General features: G+C 33.1%; 1 protein-coding gene across 3 annotated transcripts; it reads right to left on the bottom strand.

Annotated features, from left to right (window-relative positions):
* Positions 1–2,669: 2,669 nt before the first annotated feature.
* LOC141667435 (uncharacterized) lies at positions 2,670–14,232 on the bottom strand. Of its 3 annotated transcripts, none has more exons than XM_074473931.1 (16): positions 13,879–14,232; positions 11,894–12,296; positions 11,605–11,782; positions 11,385–11,524; positions 10,491–10,555; positions 9,679–10,415; positions 9,396–9,496; positions 9,026–9,170; positions 8,877–8,945; positions 7,840–7,885; positions 7,101–7,543; positions 5,949–6,028; positions 5,113–5,248; positions 4,286–4,466; positions 3,271–3,353; positions 2,670–3,145 (listed from the first exon to the last, which is right to left on the bottom strand). In XM_074473931.1, exons 1-16 carry the CDS (start codon positions 13,976–13,978, stop codon positions 3,023–3,025), a joined length of 3,030 nt encoding a protein of 1,009 aa, XP_074330032.1. In that variant the 5' UTR covers positions 13,979–14,232; the 3' UTR covers positions 2,670–3,022. The 3 variants fall into 3 exon arrangements, with proteins under 3 accessions (XP_074330032.1, XP_074330033.1, XP_074330031.1); XM_074473932.1 differs by having other exon boundaries at positions 9,679–10,555; positions 11,894–12,121; positions 12,220–12,296; positions 13,879–13,896; XM_074473930.1 differs by having other exon boundaries at positions 9,679–10,555.
* Between the last annotated feature and the right edge of the window lie 5,637 nt (positions 14,233–19,869).

Genomic DNA, 19,869 nt, shown 5'->3' with positions numbered 1-19,869 from the left:
TATTCTATTTATGTTGTCTTTATATCGAAGTATTTTGGTATTTTATTTATGTAACTCATTACTTATTAGCTTAGCTGCTTATTAAAAAAGTACTAACATTGTATGATTCATCTCGTTCCTAAGATATAAAAATTTTGCTGCTGTATGACTCTCACTTCTAGATATTTCCTAGCATACAATTTTACCAAACTGTACATGGAAATAAGAAATACATAATTTTAAGTAACACATGGTTGAGCTGCATGTTTCTGGCACTTTATTCCCATAAGCATTAACAAAAGCATATTGACTTTTCACTTAGGAGTTCCTTTGGTGGTGGCCGACCTGGTAGAGTTAAGCAAAGGAACAGAAGGTTGCTTCAAAAAAAGCTAGTGGAGGAGATGAAGATGAAGAAAATGAAGATTAAGGTGTTAAGCTCAATATACTTCAGAATGCTTATGTTGAAATTTGATTTACCGTTTTTTTCAAAAAAAATGTAGATTAAGGTGTGACGGAGATTGTGTTAGTGTATAATCATATATTGTGTTAGATTATGTTAGTGTATAATCATATACGTCTTGAGCGGTGTTAGCGTTTTATTATATAACTAGATCTTTAACCCGTGCAAGGCACGGGTTTGTTCAAAATATGAATAAATTGTATGATAAATAAGTTATATGATTATTGATCTTGGCGAAAATATGTATTGTGAGATTAATTATCTTCAATGAGTTCGTGTCGTACGATAAATAATCCTACAAATTTGCTCAACTGTTTTCTTATATAAATGAAAGTTCAATATTTGTTATATATAAATGTGTTTAAAACTAATATCACATATATCTTTCGATCTAATATTTGTGTACGTCTCGTTTCAGTCGTATGATGACAACCATGCTCTCTTATAATAGTTGTTTATAACATTCGCATAAAAATATTTTATGCTCGTCACCCTTGAATTTTCGTATTGTGGGATTAATAATCTACAAGGAGTATGTGTCGTAAGATTAATGATCCCACAAATTTTCTCAATTATTTTTCTTATATACATTAAAGTTCGATATTGGTTACATTTATATACGTTTAAAACTTTCGGTATTATATCACGTATATCTTTCGATCTAATATTTGTCTACGTTTAGTTTTGGTCGAATGATGACAACTATGATTTTTTTAATAGTTCCTTGTACCATTCATATAAAAATAATTTGTACTTTTCACACTGAAGTCTTAGTACATTGACCTATTTTTTTCTTAATAATCGTCTTTGTATTTTATATATTCACTCAAAATAATAAATTTTTAAAATTGTGTTAAAATTATGTTCAGTTTTAAGATAGAATAAGATAGATGTAATCTAAATATATAGTTATAAATTATTTTAAATGATGAAGTGCTAATAAATATATGTAATAATGAGTTAGGCTAATCAATACATTCACATTTGTTGTAATTAATACGTGTATATTAAATGAAAAGTAATTAACATATATAATTATGAGGGGTATTTTAATAATTTTACAAGGAATAAAATGTGTTAATGAACCCCTTAGTTGCTCTATTATATATATAATAGATTTGCAAAGTGATTGGATTTGATGGAGACTGTGTTAGAGTATAATGCTCTTAGGGCATGTTTTTCACGCAATTTATAAGCCACTTATGACTTATAAGCCCGTAACAACTTATTTTCGAGTGTTTGTCGAAACAATTTCTAATTTAAATTTATAACTTATAAGTTGATAAGATGAATGTTAGTAACGACGTACTTTTTCTCAACTTATTTTGATTTTTCGCTGATTTATTAACCTCAGTTTTAAAATATATATTTTAAAATGTTAATCTAATTTAAAATTCATGAATTTAAATAATTATATTTAATATTATTTATTTTAGTTAATTTAAGAAAAAAAAATTATAACTTATAAGTAAAACTATCCAAACACTTATTTAACTTACAAGTATTTTTCTTCTTATCACTTATAATTCACTTATTTATTTTAAGTCGTAAGTTACTTATTTTCAGACCGGCACTTAACGTGTAGTGTGTACCTTCAATCAAGCTGAACGTTGATGTTGAGTCGTTGACTTACGAGGACATAGCCCGATTCAATGCTAGTTTTCTTTTCTCCGGTCCCATTTTATGCGACTACTTTCTTTTTTTGAATATCATAAAAATATATGTCACTTATTTAAAATTATCACAGCCATACATTTATATAACACACTTAATTTTATCCCGGCTATCTCATTTGTATGGTTAACATTGAACTCAAGTTTTAACTTTTTAAAAACCATACTAGTCAAACGAGCTCACGTTGTACGAATGAGAGTACATTTTTAAACAAGCTCAAGTTTAACAACTTCGGCGGAGTTTGTTGCTTTAAGTGACACCCCCTGTGTCTCAATTACGGATATACTTACTAGACTAATTTCACTAAAAGTGACATCAGAAATTTGGCGCAACACTAGTTTAATGATACTTCCTGTCTTTGTAAAACAAATCTTTTTTATTCCACCAAATGTATTATCGTGTACCTTGAACAATGAATTAACTTGAATGGATTTAGGATTTTGACGTCAGCCGCCACCAAAAATGGTGAGTTGCTGGGACTGCACCACATAAAATGTGCTAAGCTTGCATAAAACAACTCTACATCACTCCGAGATTAGATGTTTGCATCTATACATACAAGAGAACACATTAAATTTAGGTTAAAATACACACACAACTGTGGAAGGATTACAAGCAAAGTGCAAATGAGATCAGGATTAAAACTATTTCTGCACATAATTGCAACTTCTGTAAGATTAGGATTGGGCACCAGACAGCAGCAAAGCTAACAATTTCGACAAGGTATACAAAACATCACCTACCTAAACTGCTTGTTTACAAATACAAAGAAAAAAAAAATACTGTACAACCAATATGTACAGAGGAAAAAACTATATTCTCTGAATTGAGAATATTGGTGACAACAGTCAAGAGCTTTCAAATTATGGAGCCCATCTGAAGACAACCATCAAAAAAAGACACAGCTTCCTATACAGATTCATCATGCATCTTCTCATGCATATCCAACACAATTTCCCTCAGCTCTGGGAAAATGGACACAAGTACAAGTTCGAGGATTCCGTATGTAAGTTGCTTCAAACAAATTCTGGACTGCGTGCATTACCATATTGATTTTAAGGTTACCACAAGTCAGTTAAATATATCCATAAATAAGGCATACGAATATATATATATATATATATATATATATATATATATTGCTCAAGAGACTTTACCTGCAGAAAGAAATATATGTCTTGAGCACACCGCTTGTACTGATTTTGCCCAATCAAGCCAACAAGAGCAGCTGGAGTTCCATCTAGAAGGAAAAAGAAAGTCATCTTATTTTTTTTCATTAACATCATATGTTCCAAATTCATCAGGTGTATATAAATGTTACTTAAAAAATTATGAGCACTGTTCAACAGATGGAGAATGCACAGATTTGCAAAAGTGGTCTATTTCTGTCTGATTCTAATCAAGTAAAAACCAAGGGTCCTGCTTACAAGATAGTATCTACTCAACATTCTGTAGAATAAAAATACTGCAGATGTTGTAACGTAAAACTCCAGGTGATACAATTGATAATCGAAACATAACTGGGTTGCCCAAAAAAATGACATTTAAAAGGTCCAGACTCCAGAACAATAGAATACAATGTTGCTTCCAAGTGATGCTAAATGTTCAGTAGAAGTACCACAGGTTGTAAATTTGAGAATGGCACCTAATATTGCAAATTTGGAGTAAAATGCCCAAAATCTCACTATTGTAAAATCTGCCCCTTCATATCACAAATAACACTTAATAAACATGCGTTTGTGTTTTTACTTAAAATTGCTGCTAGCTCAGTGGTTCAGCAGTACAATTTGGGTTTTAGCGCGCGTGAGGTCATGTGTTCGAATCAGGGAGATTGCATTTTTATTTTTCTATGTTCAATAGAAATGCATCAGTACCATGCGTTACTATCATGAACGCTGTTGCAAAATGCGTCTTCACCGGAAAGCATGTTTTAAATGAGTTTTTTGTTTTTTTCAAAAATTGTTTTTTTTTCCTATTTTAAATTATATTTAATGCAAACGTAATTAAAAAATGTGTTCCGTAAAAACACAATGAAAAAAATAGTTTTCTTGTGATATAAGGGCCATTTTTTTGTGATGTGATATTTTGGACCATTTTACTTAAAATTGTGATATAAAGGGCCATTAGTACCCTGTAAATTTACTGCTAGAGAGAGGAAAAACTGGTGCTTACTGAATAAAATTTCCCTAACATCACTGGCTCTTCGAGCAGCCTCAAGCTGCTCTTCAAAAGACCCTGGTTTGGAGTCTGCACTTCTGGCTGAATGGGTTGTACTCTGTAAACCTCGCTCAAAATCGTCTATTTTACTTTTAGTATTTAAGGGCAGGAAGAAAACACCAGCAGGCCAAAGAACCTAAAACAAAAACAAAAATTACACCAAAATTGTGAGCTGAAAATGACCAGATACTGGTTAATAAGTTCCGTACTCAACTAGATTATACATTTCAAAGACAACACAATAGCAAGGCACCAAATTAGTAAGAGATGCACCAATATCAGAAGAATATTCACAATCAGCTAGATTATACCTTTCAAAGACAACATTATAGCAAGGCATAGATTCATAAACGATATACCAATATTAGAAGAAGATGCACAATCAAGCCAATAGGCAAACAGTCAATGAGACTATTACCAGTTTAAAGATTGATTCTGACATGCTCCGTACGATTCAACATAACTCAACTGCCACAATTAACTATGAGACTTGCTAATTAATGGAATCACTCTGACTGTACTTGTAAATTTTAATATTTTATCTGGCAGCCAGTTCATTCTCACTGACAACATATTGTCAATTAAAATCTGAACACGACGCTTATATGGCTTGGAGTATAAGCATGTTAAGCAAATTATAATATTACAGTGTAGGTTTCTATAGAACAGTTTTTGAATATGATCACAATTCACAACTAGGAAATGCAATTTTTTTGTGTATATTTAATTTCAAAGAACTCACTTAAATAATTACTTCATAAGTTAAAGCATTCAATACTTACATCCTGAACCCAGCGAATTCCTTGAGCAATAATGTCCTCTCTTCGGATCCAATGAATTTGCCTTATCATCCAATCATCAATAGCGTCTTCCATTACCAACTGCAGTACTTGCTTTGAAATCCAAAAGACCTGTCTTCTGCACCAATAGAAAAAGGCAGCTCAAGTATAATGCATATAAAATCCATTTCCTTTATATAATTTCCTTTATATAAATACTTTGACAGATTCAATAAGTTAAAAGTGATATCAAAATCATACAAAATTCACGCCACGCGCTTATCATACAGATGCCAAGTTGAGCAATTTACAGAAAAGGAGCTTAACATCTTTTTCCTCTCAGCCATACAAATGAATACAAAAGAAAGAAGAAAAATTAACAAAAGTTTCCTATCACCTTAAAAGCTGGCAAAGTAGTGCGTGGGTTTACAGTTATGTCATGTAAAACTAATTTTGAACAATGAAGAGAAAAAACCACTACAAACAGAGGCAATTATCGAATCTTCAACAGTTGGCTCTCAGTCCCTACATCAGCTTTTCCATGTACTTCATATTTTTAGAGGTTGCAAACTGAGTAATTCTTATGGCGGTGCCGATTATAGTTAAGTCGACTATAACACATTCAAATGTATAATCTCTCTCTATCAAAACACATAACAAAACCAACATTTGAAAATATCTCCTGATAAATATCTTAGTCTTAACTATAACATTATGGACCTAACATCGGGAAATATGACAAATTTAAATCTTACTTTGCAATATTTTAAGTTAAGAAGAAATACCAAGACAGTAAAATATAAAACAATATGCTGTAGGAACAACGAAAGCTATCGCACCTGAGCCAGCCTCTTCTCTTCAACTGAAAGATGTTATCTACTAGATTCAACACAGGTACGCTTAAATTTGGTGGTACCCACTACATACAAATAATAAATAATAGGTGTTATCATCAGTTACACAAAAATATCAATCAAGAAACTAACCAAGCACATGACTTCCTCCAAACTACAACTACTGTTCAAAGGCAAGTAATAGGCATTCACCTAGGTGCCTGTTTAGTCGGTCAATCATTGTTCAGATACACTTTCATCTAACTAGCATAAAATTTCAAAAGTTCTGCATGAATTTACATCAACGTTTCAGACTTTTAAGGAAACCAACAATTTGTTTGTAGTAACAAACTCATTTTATGGAATCATGCAATTGGTCACAAAATGTGAATGTCTAAACCTTTTATTACATATTGACCAAAACATACATATATATATATACACATTCCATCTAAGCCCTCTGCTTATGATGCACCTAGCAAATCTCTTCAGCACTACCTACAAGGTCTTGACCTAGCAATGTGCATAAAATTTACTTAAATTAGGAGAAAAATGACAATATTACATCTATGACCAGTTATAGACTAATAACTGCTTCTTCCCAGATAAACAAGGGGCACTCCTACAACTTGGATGAACATTCTAAGCTTTACATTTTATAAAACAAAAATAGAATATGTTTCATGCTTATGACGGCGAATATTTTGGTCAAGAATGTCTAATGGTGTTCTCAATTCTCAAAGCATTTATCTTATATCCCAAATTTATATTATGTCACTTGAAATGCTCCATTATCCTCTAGCAAGAGCATCTGAATAGATGTGTTGCTCAGCAATGATACTTGGTTTATTGAAAATAAAATCATAAACAAAGAGATTCATCAGAAGCAATCAATGACAAATATTCAAAAAATGTGAAGCAGAGTTTATATTGTAGTGTTATAATAAGAAAGCAAATTCTTCCTATTAAATATCTTTCTACTGGGTAAAACCAACAAATTTCTAGGCATGCTAAAAGTGTATATTTAGAACATGAAACTCCTCAAGTAGCTCATTTGCCTACTACAACAATGATTCATTGAACTATTAGGAGAATTTAGAAACTCCGCTAAATACAGGACAGCAACATCAACAGAGTTCAAGAATCAATGCACAATACCTCTTGTGGGACCCCATTTAAATCTTCCAAAAGGGCAGAAGTTACTGGAATTTTAGCCTCAGGATAACCACTAATGCTGGTTAATTCAGACTGACCCTTTGAAGTGTGCTTATCAACATCTAATTTAAGCTTTTTGTCGTATGTCGCCAAGAAATCCTCCGAATTCAATTCATTGTCTGAATAACATTGATCAGTTTCTGTGAAAGATCTCTCACCGCTATGGCTTGCACCTTTCTCGCCATCTGAATAACTGTTAGCTGAATCTATAGTACGCTGTCCTAAAATCAATTGTTTAATTTCATCTTCTTTATAGTATAAGTTCTTGCCATAATTTGAAGACTGTTCATCTGTTGTGGACGCTGAGATAGAAACTTTTCGCATCAAACCATCTGACACCCCTTTGAACTGGCGTACAATGTCATCCACGGCATCATCCACATTGACTGCGACGCAAAGGCAAAAAAAAAAAACTTGGAAGACTGAGACTATGTGAAAAGATTTAAAGTCATCAATGATATAGTTAATAAAAGATAAAAGTTTAGAACAATTAAGATCTAGCGCATAAAAAGATTACTGCAGGTGCTTAGTGGATTATGATCATTTAAACCGTAAAACCTACTCCCTTTAATAAAGAATCTGGTTGAGGTACAGAAAGAGTGAAAACTGAAAACGCTTACACTAATAAACCTAGCAAGTACTATTGAGTATTGAGGAACATAGGAATAATTTAAAAACATACCTGCCAAGGTTCTCATCACAGAAGGCGACTTTCCAAAAGAATAATTCTTCACAAAAAAAAAAGATTGCATTAATAAAAAGATTAAAAATATAAAGATAGTCTCAAAGCTCCAAATGCACACACAATTAAAAAAAATCATGTTTCATGTCTCGTTTTTTCCAATTTTTTAAAGCATGGGGTTCAATAAAAGTTTAACATTGTGACTTTATAAGTAACATCTAATGTCGGGGAACTTAGTTGACGAACTCCTTTTTTTTATGGGTCACAGGTTAGTCCAAAGCACACGAGACGGCTTTCCTTAAGCCCGGAGTTCCTTTGTAGCTCCGTGGTAGCCTTACAGCGGTCGACTACTAATTGACCGGTCGTAGGTTCAAACCCTACTACACTGCTAATTGACCGGTCGTAGGTTCAAACCCTACTACTTTTCTGACCTAGCGACCCCTGTCCTTCTCAGTTTCTTAAGTAGCAGAATTGTGGAACATCAAAAGTGGGAAGTTTCTTGTTAGTTTTTCTCTTCACTCTCATATAGGTAACTTTGGTTTTTGATGAGTAACTAAGAATAAAGGAGTGGGAAGTTTTTTGTTATTTTCCATTATGTTAAATATTATGAAAATGGATTCATCTCGCCAAATTCTCTCTCTAATTGTCTCTAATGTTACTCTCTAGAAACTTTCTCCACAAGCTATCTCCCTCTAGTTCGCTCTACTGTTTTTCTCTAAAGAGATTAACTTTCTCAACAAGCTATCTCTCTCAGGTTCTGATTCTATCACTATTCTATATCAATCTCTGCAATATTACTACATTTTCTGTTTGTTTTCAGCATTTGCTTCATTAATACACAAAAAAACACCGAAAACATATACAATTTCACATTATCAGTTCATTGCTCCCGACATCCAAGTATAGAACTATGTTCTAACAATATTCTAACAGTTCACATCACTATTTGATATTAAACAGAAGATTACTAACATCGGCATACAATGAGACTCTTGTGGAAAAGAGAGACCAAGATCAAGAAAAGAAAGGATAATCACCTTTGAAGAAACACTTAAAAAATCCCACACTTCATGTTGTTCCGCGACATTAGCTATCGACAGTAGATCCTTAAAGAAATATTGTACCCAAACCAATCAGAAAATATTACATGCATTATAAAAGCTACACATAGTAGAAAGTGAATTACTTGCAAATACTTGTCAAGCTGAATGCACCGTTGATGCACAAAAGTGTCCTCTGTGCTTGAAGAGAAGATTCTTTTTGGAGGCAAATTTAAGGTATAATTAGGAATGTCCTTGAGATGTCGATGTAATCTTTCGAAGTTTCTATATCTGCTGACATTATACAACTAATTAAAATGAAAAAAACAAATAAATTTATAAAATCTTCCTGGTAGTCTAAATCTGTATCAACTTTTTTGATAAAGTGAACAATGAAAACAGTAATTTGAAAAAAAGAATTAATATAGGAGAGAGGAATGCATTTATCAATAGCAAAGGATATAAAAGCATGTACAATTCAAACTAGTAATAAAAGCACAATAATCAGAACAAGACCTCCGTTTAACAAACCAAGTGTTGTTCTCCCTATCTGTCACTGCAATTGAATAAACAGCAAAAGATTTTGACCCAAGTTTCTCAAAATATGCTCCTATAACCTGAAAAGAAGCTAGAATCAGAAGTCATTGCTATCACCGATAAGAAAATATATAAGATGCTTGAATATGGTCTAGAGAAAATGCTATCAGCCTACAATTATTGCTCTGTAATTCTGCACAAGTGCTCTTACTATCTAAACGACAAATATTATCAAGAAATGAGAGAGGGAAACTAAACCTACCCTGCTCTTAAGCTTGGGTGTATGAGCCTGGCTAGATAACACCATACGAGAAGCACTACTAACAGTAGCCACTTGATTATGCCCACCCGAATTTGGACTGTAGAACTCTGATATGATTGGTCCACCAATTTTGCTGGTAAAATCAGTCTTCCTATCTGGCACAATAACCAAATCAGAAGTGCTATTTGATTTTTTCATCTTACTTCTGTTTCCACTGGCAACTAGGGCATCACTGAATTCATCAGAACTGCAATCAGCCTTAAAAGATGCAACACTGCCTGGTTCCATATAAAGATGCTCTGCATTTTCCCTCTGACTAAAGAGACGCAAATCTGAATGATAGCTAGATGCTGTTTTAGCTGAAGCTTTAGCTTTGTTTATGGTAGAAAATTCTGGTTTCTGAGCTATACTTCCCTTTTCAGTATCTTTTGAGAGTGACACGCTATTTACTTCTAAACCCTTTGCCCCTTGAGCCTGAACTACAGTACTGGTATATTTCTTGACCTCCTTTCTGTGATTTCTTCCTTTTGTCCACATGTTATCAAGATTTTCAGGCATAAGAACTTCTGCCCTACGCTGGCTTGCTGCCTCAAGGGGTCGTACCCATTCAGCAGAAAGATGCTGCAAATACTCATCATGACTGGTGTCTGAACCCACCAGTGAAAATTCTCTTGCTTCATTGCAATTTGAAGATGTCAAATCAGTCCCACGATTGCATGCATTAAGACTAGTGGGACCTGAGCTATGATATTGAAAGTCAGCAAGAACATGATCGTGCATATGATCATCTATAACAGGTGAGCGATCATCACCTGCCTGTTCAAAACCATATTTTTTAATAGCAAGGTATATATGTTCAATCAATTCGTTGATATACCTGTGAAACAACGAGCATGTTAAAGTTTGATCTAGCAATAGAAGATAAGCGCACAAATTACGCCAAGTTATAGGAGACTAAACCGTTTATTCAATTTTCATACATGTGGCCACTAAATGTTATTACAGTGGAAATTTCAAGGAACATGGTAAATTTCTGAAGCCAAATAAATACAGAGATTATCAATACAACAAAGTTCAGATTGTTCCATTACCGTGGGGTAGAATTCAACGAAACATACTAACAACCACACTGGTAAATAGATATCGATTCGCCATTTCATTTGGATAAGTATTAACTGATAACAAATGTCAAATCGAACATATTATGCACACACAAAGCAGAGAGAACATGATTTCAAGTATCCATCATACTAAGCAAGATTACAAGAAATAAATTCAACAATCATGGAAGTTATCGGACACTGTGACTGCAAAGACAGCTAGCTTTCTCCCTACGCTCAAATTTACATAGAAGTGGTCTGGGCTCATAGTCATTGATTAACACTGACAAGCTTCAATAAATCGTAAATGAAACTGGAACTAAGATATCATGCGTTGTTATTGTTTTTACTTATTAACTCTAGGTAAATCACATCAACCCCCCCCCCCACGAGTTGTACAGAAAACCATATGACTAATCGCTGAGTGTTGAAAGTGAAGTTAAAGGTAACTACTAAGTGTTTAGCAATTTTGAGATACTTGCATGAGTAAGCAAATGTATGAAATCCGTAGAACTTTAATACCCATATATCTTAATTATTATTCTTTTCAACTTCCAAAATACAAGAAACACCAAGAAAGCATTCAAAAATGCCAAGACAGCTTACTCGGGGCTTGCTAAATTTATCAATGGTAGCATCACCAAACATGTTAAAAGCTCTCGAGCAATGCACCGGACAAGCGGACTTTGAGCTTCCCGTGGCCTAAGTGCTACAGCTAAGACTCCACTCATAAGGCGTTGAAGAACCTACAAGAACGTATAGTTGTCTAATAGTGTGATAAATAAAATTATGAGAAATATTTTGTTTGAGAACACTTTACTCACACCTTGTACTCACAATCGGGAGACTTTAATGCCGGGTGAAGCTCCTTAGAAGCCCTAAGTTGGTGCTTCAATTTTTCATCCCTTTCCTCGGACGACAGAGTTTGCATGACATCAATGCCAATGGCAGTTTGGTTTCTTCTAAAGAGATCAATATGCCCCCCTATAAGGTCCACGACATCCCTGAAACATTGGCAATATATTAGATTTTGATCACTTTAAGCACCACTGTACTCAACCTTTGAAATGGTTCTTAATAATATCAACCAAATTGAGAAACGCTTAAAATACTACCTTGTCAACAGTTCAACCAAGTTTATATCTTTGACTCGGCCAGATACATCAGCAAGAACATCCATTATTACTGCACGTATCAATTCAGGGGCCTCTTTATCAGGTGTTATTTCAGAATACCACAAATCTATGACAAAATCTTGCAAAAGCTTGTTAATAAACTCCTCCATAGCAGCCTCTATTATGGGAGAATTGATTTTTCTCTTCCGTTTTGGAGGGGGTGGCACACTAGAAAGACGAGAATCATTAATAGATAACTGCTTCTTTTCTAAATGGGATAGATATGTTTTTCGTTGGATGTTTCGAACCTTCCATTGGAAATCTACCTCATTTAATAAAACTCGTAAACCAGAGACAATAAGGACAGATATTGGGATATTCATCCACATTGATTTACTTGTATCTGCACAGCAGATGAAAAGAAATCAACAAGAGTTTAAGTTAAAATCTGAAAAAATATTACTAATAACATTACAGAATCCAGACTTTGTACACAGAAAGAGCTTCAACACATTCTTCCTAGGTGCAAACTAAAAACCTCAATCTTCCGTTTTGAAAATCTATTTACAATTTTACATGTTAACTCCGAAAACAAAGAGACATTACATTTATCTAATTCGGAAAACCAATTTTGATGCTACTTGTTAACTCTATTCCCTTTTTTCCATAGAGCCTACACTGAATCAAAAGTCTGGTTCGGCCCTCGGGGCTAGTCCCAACTCAACGGCGAATGATGATTTTGCTTCACAAAATCGATATCATCAAAATGCAGAATGTTCCAAAGAAAAAGAAGAGTATGCACAAATGAAATAAAGGCCCTGAATGTCACTATTTGATATTGAATGGCCCTCAATATCACTTTTGAAAAATGTGGCTCCAAATGTCACTCCAAAACGAAGGATGAGGTTCTGTTTTTGTTACTAAAAAAAAACGAGAATGCGTCCGACGTTTTGTTTCTTTTTTAATTTTTTTAACCTCTAAAACATGATTTCAATTCATGTTTTTGTTGTAAAAACATGATTTCAATTCATGTTTTTGTTGTAAAAACATGAGTTCATGTTTTGTTTTCAAACAAGAACGTTGTTTCTGTTTACGTTTTTAGTGTTTTTTAATTTATTTATTTTTAGATAATGTTATATCTTCAAGCTCAAAACTTTATTTCAAGAGATATTTTATTCGTATTTTATTTATATTTATAATTATTTTAATATTTTTAAAATCTAAATTAAGAACTCGTAAACCCTAAAATATTAAAAAGTGATCCCTAATTTAACAATTTTTAACATTTTAGGGTTCACCGATCCCCTTTTGGGTTTTAGAAATATTAAAAAATAAATTAATAAAACGTGCACCGATTTAGGGTTTAGGGTATAGGGTTTAGACCCTAAACCCTAGAACCTAAACCCTAATTTAATCTAAGGTTTAGGGCGCCCTAAACCCTACGAACCGAATCGTAATTATTAACTGTTTTTAATTTTTTAGGGTTCACCAATTCTCAATTTGAATTTTAAAAATATTAAAATATTTATAGATATCAATAAAGTATGAACAAAACATTTCTTGAAATAACTTGTTAAGCTCAAAAATATAACATTATTTATTAATTTTGGCAAAAAATTAAAGAAAATAAAAAAAATGCAAAACGGAACTTGAGATCATGTTTTTTAACAAAGTCATTATCTCAACTTGTGTTTTAGCACTAAAAAACAATGAAAAACGCTGCCCGCATTCGCGTTTTTGATTTATATAAAAACGGATCCCGAGACCCCGTTTTGAAGTGACATTTGGGCCATAAGTGACATTGAGGGTCATTTTATCCCAAAGTGACATCATTTAGGGTCAACACCCCGCAAATTTCAACCAAACAGCCTATAATCCAAAGCTAATCATAACACAACTTGAATGATTTCTCAATATAGTTAAATGAATAAACAGAGAGAGAGAGAGCGGGAGAGAGCGGGAGAGAGAGAGAGAGAGAGACTAACGTGTTAAGAAATAAGAGACAGCAAATATACACAGGGCCCACCAAACAGTTCGAAGCTTAGCTTCTTGAATCAGATCCTGCAAACTCTCCATCGCCTTCATCAAGATTCCAGCTTTAATGATCAAGAAATAAATAAACAAGTTCACAAAAGATTAATAAAGTGTTTGATATTGTAACCCTTCGATTTCAAGAATCTTAAAAATCTAATTCGGTGGATTTATTTGAATACACCACAATAGTTTTTGGGGTTTGTCTGTCAAATTGGTCTTCAATTCAAAGTGCTGCTACAAATAAGAATGTAACAAGCACAAAGAAGATGTTTGTTTTTGCAAACGGAAATTAAATAAAATTATGGTCTCCCTTCCCTTATATCTCCGAGTTCCCCTTACATTTACTATTTTTTTAATTTTTCAACATTATTAATATTTTTATTCCCCTAATCTATCTATCTATACTTATAATTTGGTTTAACGGTTATTGCCTAATTTTATTTATTAAAAAATATATATATAGTATTATATATCCACGAAACTACTAAAAACATCTTCAATAAACTCTTTATATGTGCTTTTAAGTTTAAAAATAGGGAGTGATGTTAAAATTTGAGCTCCAATAAACTCTTAGAGACTATTTAAAAGATTAAGAGCCTTTTAATTGTAAGAGCTTCTACCTAGCTCTTAACTTACATTTTTTATTAAAATAATCTCTCCATTTTCTTTCTATCTCCCTCTTCTTTTATCCTTTTATAACTTCAATGTACTTTTAATTATAAAATAATATATAAAGAGTGAGTTTAAAAATTATTGTTGGAGATGAACCTACATTATCTTACTACAACTAATTTTTTATATTATTTTTAAAGAGTGAGCTAAGAGTCTCTTGGAGATGCTCTAAATTGTTAAACTATAGACTTAGAGTACTTATCCGATCAAACTACGATCACAATTTATTCTATTATTAAAAAATAAATAAATATTTTATAATTTAATATGAAGGGATAAATAAATTTTTTAATTAATAATGAAAACCCCTGCATCGCACGGGATTTAAAATAGTTATATTAAAAACCAAACAATGAAAATTTGGTTGGGAGTCAGTCTCGTCACTGTAATTATAGTAACATTTAGAATAAAATACTCTCATAAATAAATTACTATTCACAATATAATTATATAAATACAAATAGAATTGTAATACATCTAACGGTTTTGATTTAAATAAAATAATATTTAATATTTAATAAAATTATACTATTAATCCAATGCTAAATAAAAAATAAAATACATACAATTAGTTGGATTTACATCCTTGGATTACATAAAATAATAAAGACTGATAAAAATTTGAAAGCAAAATCGTTTGGTCGATATAATGTCATCAGGATAACACTAAAAAAATAAATGAGATAAAACAAAATTAATTGAAAGTAAATTCGTTTGGCAGATATAATGTCGTCATACTAGAATAAAATAATACATATTATCAATTCGTGAAAGGCATATGTCATAGCCTATTTGTTTATTCGAAGATTTAACTCAACTCAAATAAGAATGTAACAAGTAAATAGTGGATCTACCGTCAAAGAGATCTCACAAAGTAACATCTGTCAAAGGATTCAGAAACAATGTTCATCTACAGACTTGAGGAATTACTTCACTGGAAGAAGTTCAAGAAATTGATAAAGTCTCAGTGATATAAATCAAGATTGTGGATTTAATCAAGTGACAGATATCTTGTCAGGGTATCAGATAATTAGAGGGATTTAATCTGAAGAAAATCAAGATTATCAAAGTCAAGACATGAAGAAACATCACGGAAGTTAGTCACTCATGAACCAGACAGTACATCGAGTGTCAACATTGAAGTGGTGGAATTGATTCATAATTTTCAGTGATTTTCAGAAGATCTTTAGAAGAGTGGTTGCTGTTCAAGAGTAGTATTAAATCTCTATTAATTAACTAAGTCATATAATTTAATTAAGAAAATATATTATATCTGCAAAGATTAATTTATTGATTAATTGAATTAATTGATTAATTAATTTCGAATTAATATTATTGATTTTCAGAAGTGTAATTGAATTAAAATCAGTTTTAATTCAATAAGACAATTAAACTTGAACTGGCATGACAATCCAGATTGTCATACCGATTGTCATGCCAGGTCATTTCTAATTGTCTCACCGAAAGTTCTACTAGCAGTGGGATTGTCTTGCAAGTTCAGGAGATTGTCATACCGAAAGTTCTACTAGCTATGGAATTGTCTTGCTAGTTCAAGTGATTGTCTCGCCGATTGTCATGCTAGTTCAAAAGATTGTCTCACCGAAAGTCATGCCAATTCTCAGATCCTAGACTTTTGTGATTTTTCAACTTCTTGAATTTTTTATTTATTCAAAAATTCATAATGACTTCACAAAAAGTTGGAACCGTTAAAATTCCACTATTTGATAAAGAAAATTATATTATGTGGAAGAAGATGCTCTTGTTTTTACAAGTTGCAAATCCCAAATATCTGAACTTGTTGAAGAAGGGTCCAAAAATTCTGATGATTATTGAACCAGAGGTGATAGAAGATGATGTTGTAATTACCAAAGCTAGAACCTATGCAAAAGAGCATGAGGATTTTACTCCTGCTGAAAAGGAAGAAGCCTCCTTAGATGCTAGCCTTCAATTAATTTTAGTTGATTCCCTTGATTCCTTGATGAACAGACATGTGATGAACTGTAAAAATTCCAAACACATCTGGGAAACTATTGAGGTGATTAATGAAGGTACAGAGGAAGTTAAGGAGAACAAGTTAGAGATCCTAACCTCTGAGTATGAACATTTTAAATCCAATCCAGGAGAAGGAATTACTGAAGTGTTCGAGAGGTACAATGCATTGATCAATAACCTGAACATAAATGGAAAATATTATTCAATCAGGGAGATCAACAAAAAGTTCCTTTTAACACTGTCAACTCATCCTGAACATAGAATCACTTCCATAAGAGAAGCTAGAGATCTGAGTGAGATTTCTTTGGATAGACTCTATGGTGTGTTAAAAACCTATGAGTTGGAGCAGATTCAGCAGAAGGGAGTCTACGGGAAAGGTAGAGTGGTCAGTGAAGGAATTTACGGATGAGCGGAAGCGTGATATAACAATAATTCCGTAAAAACCATGTATCGCACATATAGAAAAACGTATAAATCAAAAAGACGGGGGAATCGTAACCATATCTTGAAAATCGAAGCTTTATAATATGGTTGTTAGCAGTTGCTCCTCAGTCCGTGGAGCACTCTACCTGTATCCACCAAGAATGATCCTCTTCGATGAAGCTTTTTATAAAACCAAGCCTTTATAAAAAAGGAGTTTTGAGAGAGAGAGAGAGAGAGGAAGAAGATGGAGGCTAGCTCTTCTTAGGGTTTTCACAAAACCAAGTGTGTATTTAGAATGAGCCATCTAATTCTATTTATAGGGCTCTCCTAGGGTTTTATAATATATCATTATATATATATTAGCCCCACATTTTATCTTTATAAAATACTTTAATATTAATTAAAACTATTTTAATCATTATTTCTTTTTCTAAACTATTTAGAAAATTATTCTCTCTCTCATTATTTCATCAAAGAAAATATTCTTTAAGGGTGTGACCCTGTAGGTTCAATATTATGTCGGTTGTAGAAATAAATAATAATAAACTTCTATTAATTATTTACATTAATACTAAAATTCACTAAATATAATTAACTGATTAATTATATTTATTCTACATCGTGAGTGATGCTTCTCAACATATCGCGACTATCCGGATAATATGAATTCACTGCTTAGAATACCAAGAACCTGTTAGTGACTAGTTACCGTACAATGAATTCCTTCTACCCTTACAATATCCCGATTAAATACAAGGCATGGATCTCGTGTCAGGCCTATCAAATTTAATCATATGATTTCTTATTCATATTGCAAAGTTCATATTAATGCAAATTAGAAACTCCTTTCTAATTTCATACACTCTGGCCAGAGATTCTAGAACTCGCATACTAAGAATAACATATGATATTCTCTTCCTATACTATAAGAGGTAGATCATCTATTGACGTTAACTATCTCTATACACAAATCCCTATGCCCAGAATAGACCTAATGGATATCCTTGAGACTAAGGACTAAACCAAAGCACAGTTCAATATATACAAGATAATTTTAACGATCTCAAGTCTAAGGACACTTGTACAACTATCACTCAGTGATTAACTATTGATACGTGAGTAATCTCCATTAGTTGTTCAACTTATCGAGTCATGTTCAGTGAACTTATTCCCTAATAAGCACCTACATACTAGTTATAGTGTCACCAAACAAATGCCTATGAGAACAGACATCCTCCTGCAGGGAGCAAGCATAGTATGTACCAATCTTTGCGGATCCACTAACATCCGATTAGTTATCCTATGATCAGGAACTGTTTAAGTCTAGAGTTATCATCTTCTAGATCTCACTATTATAATCTCATTATAATTCTAGAAGCTTTACTTTAAACTATGGAGCAACTTATTTAAAACACTTTAAATAGATAAAGCCCATAATAAAAACATAACAAGTCTTTTATTAATTTCAATGAAATCAAATAGCAATACAAGAAAGTTCTTCCTAACTCATCATACATGATTGGATTTAGGACAAACACTTTCAATCTCCCACTTGAACTAAAGCCAATCACCCTGGTATCTAATACCCATCTTCTCTTTATGATGATCAAAGTGAATCTGAGACAATGACTTTGTGAGTGGGTCTGCTACGTTGTTATGTGTGTCAACTCTCTCAATCTTGACATCTCCTCTTTCAATGATTTCCCTAATCAAATGAAAGCGTCGCAAAATATGTTTGGAATTTTTATGAGACCTAGGTTCCTTGGCTTGTGCTATTGCTGCGTTGTTATCACAATACAACACAACAGGCTCCTCGATGCTAGGAACAACTCCCAACTCAGAAACAAATTTCCTCATCCAAACGGCTTCTTTTGCAGCCTCACTTGCAGCTGTGGAGTCAGTCGTTGTAGACTGTTTGGAACTCTTCCAACTAATCGCACCACCATTCAGAGTAAACACGTACCCTGACATGGATTTGCTATCATCACTTTCTGATTGAAAACTAGAGTCAGTATAACCCTCTATTTTCAACTCAGATCCACCACCAAAAACAAGAAAAATATCCTTAGTCCTTCGCAAGTACTTAAGGATGTTCTTCACTGCTTTCAAGTGGTCTTCACCTGGATTGGACTGATATCTGCTCATCACACTAATTGAATAAGCAACATCAGGCCTAGTACATAACATCGCGTACATGATAGATCCTATTGCTGAAGCATAAGGAATCTTACTCATACGCTCTCTTTCCTCAGGTGTCTTAGGAGACATCTTTTCGGAAAGGGACACTCCATGGCTCATCGGTATGAGACCTCTTTTGGAGTTTTCCGTGCTAAACCTTTTAAGCACTTTCTGGATGTATGTACCCTGGGTAAGACCTATCATTCTTCTAGATCTATCTCTATAGATCTTCATACCGAGAATGTAGGATGCTTCTCCGAAGTCCTTCAAAGTGAAGTTCTTCGATAGCCACACTTTGACTGATTGCAGCATCGATATATCATTTCCTATAAGAAGTATGTCATCCACATATAATACAAGAAATGTTACCGCGCTCCCACTAACCTTCTTGTAGACACATGGTTCATCTATGTTTTTGATGAAACCAAACTCTTTGATTGTCTCATCAAAACGGATGTTCCATCTACGAGAAGCTTGCTTTAAACCATATATGGTTCGTAGCAGCTTATACACTAGGTGTTCATTTCCCTTGGAAAGAAAACCCTCTGGTTGTGTCATATACACTTCCTCTTCAAGTTTCCCATTGAGGAAGGCCGTTTTCACGTCCATTTGCCAGATCTCATAGTCGTAGTAAGCAGCAATCACAAGAAAAATCCGAATTGATTTTAACAGGGCTA

Source organism: Apium graveolens, chromosome 6 (assembly GCF_009905375.1).
Source record: "Apium graveolens cultivar Ventura chromosome 6, ASM990537v1, whole genome shotgun sequence".
Classification (NCBI taxonomy): domain Eukaryota; kingdom Viridiplantae; phylum Streptophyta; class Magnoliopsida; order Apiales; family Apiaceae; genus Apium; species Apium graveolens.
The sequence above is the reverse complement of the archived record's forward strand: the minus strand, read 5'-3'. Positions and strand labels throughout refer to the sequence as shown.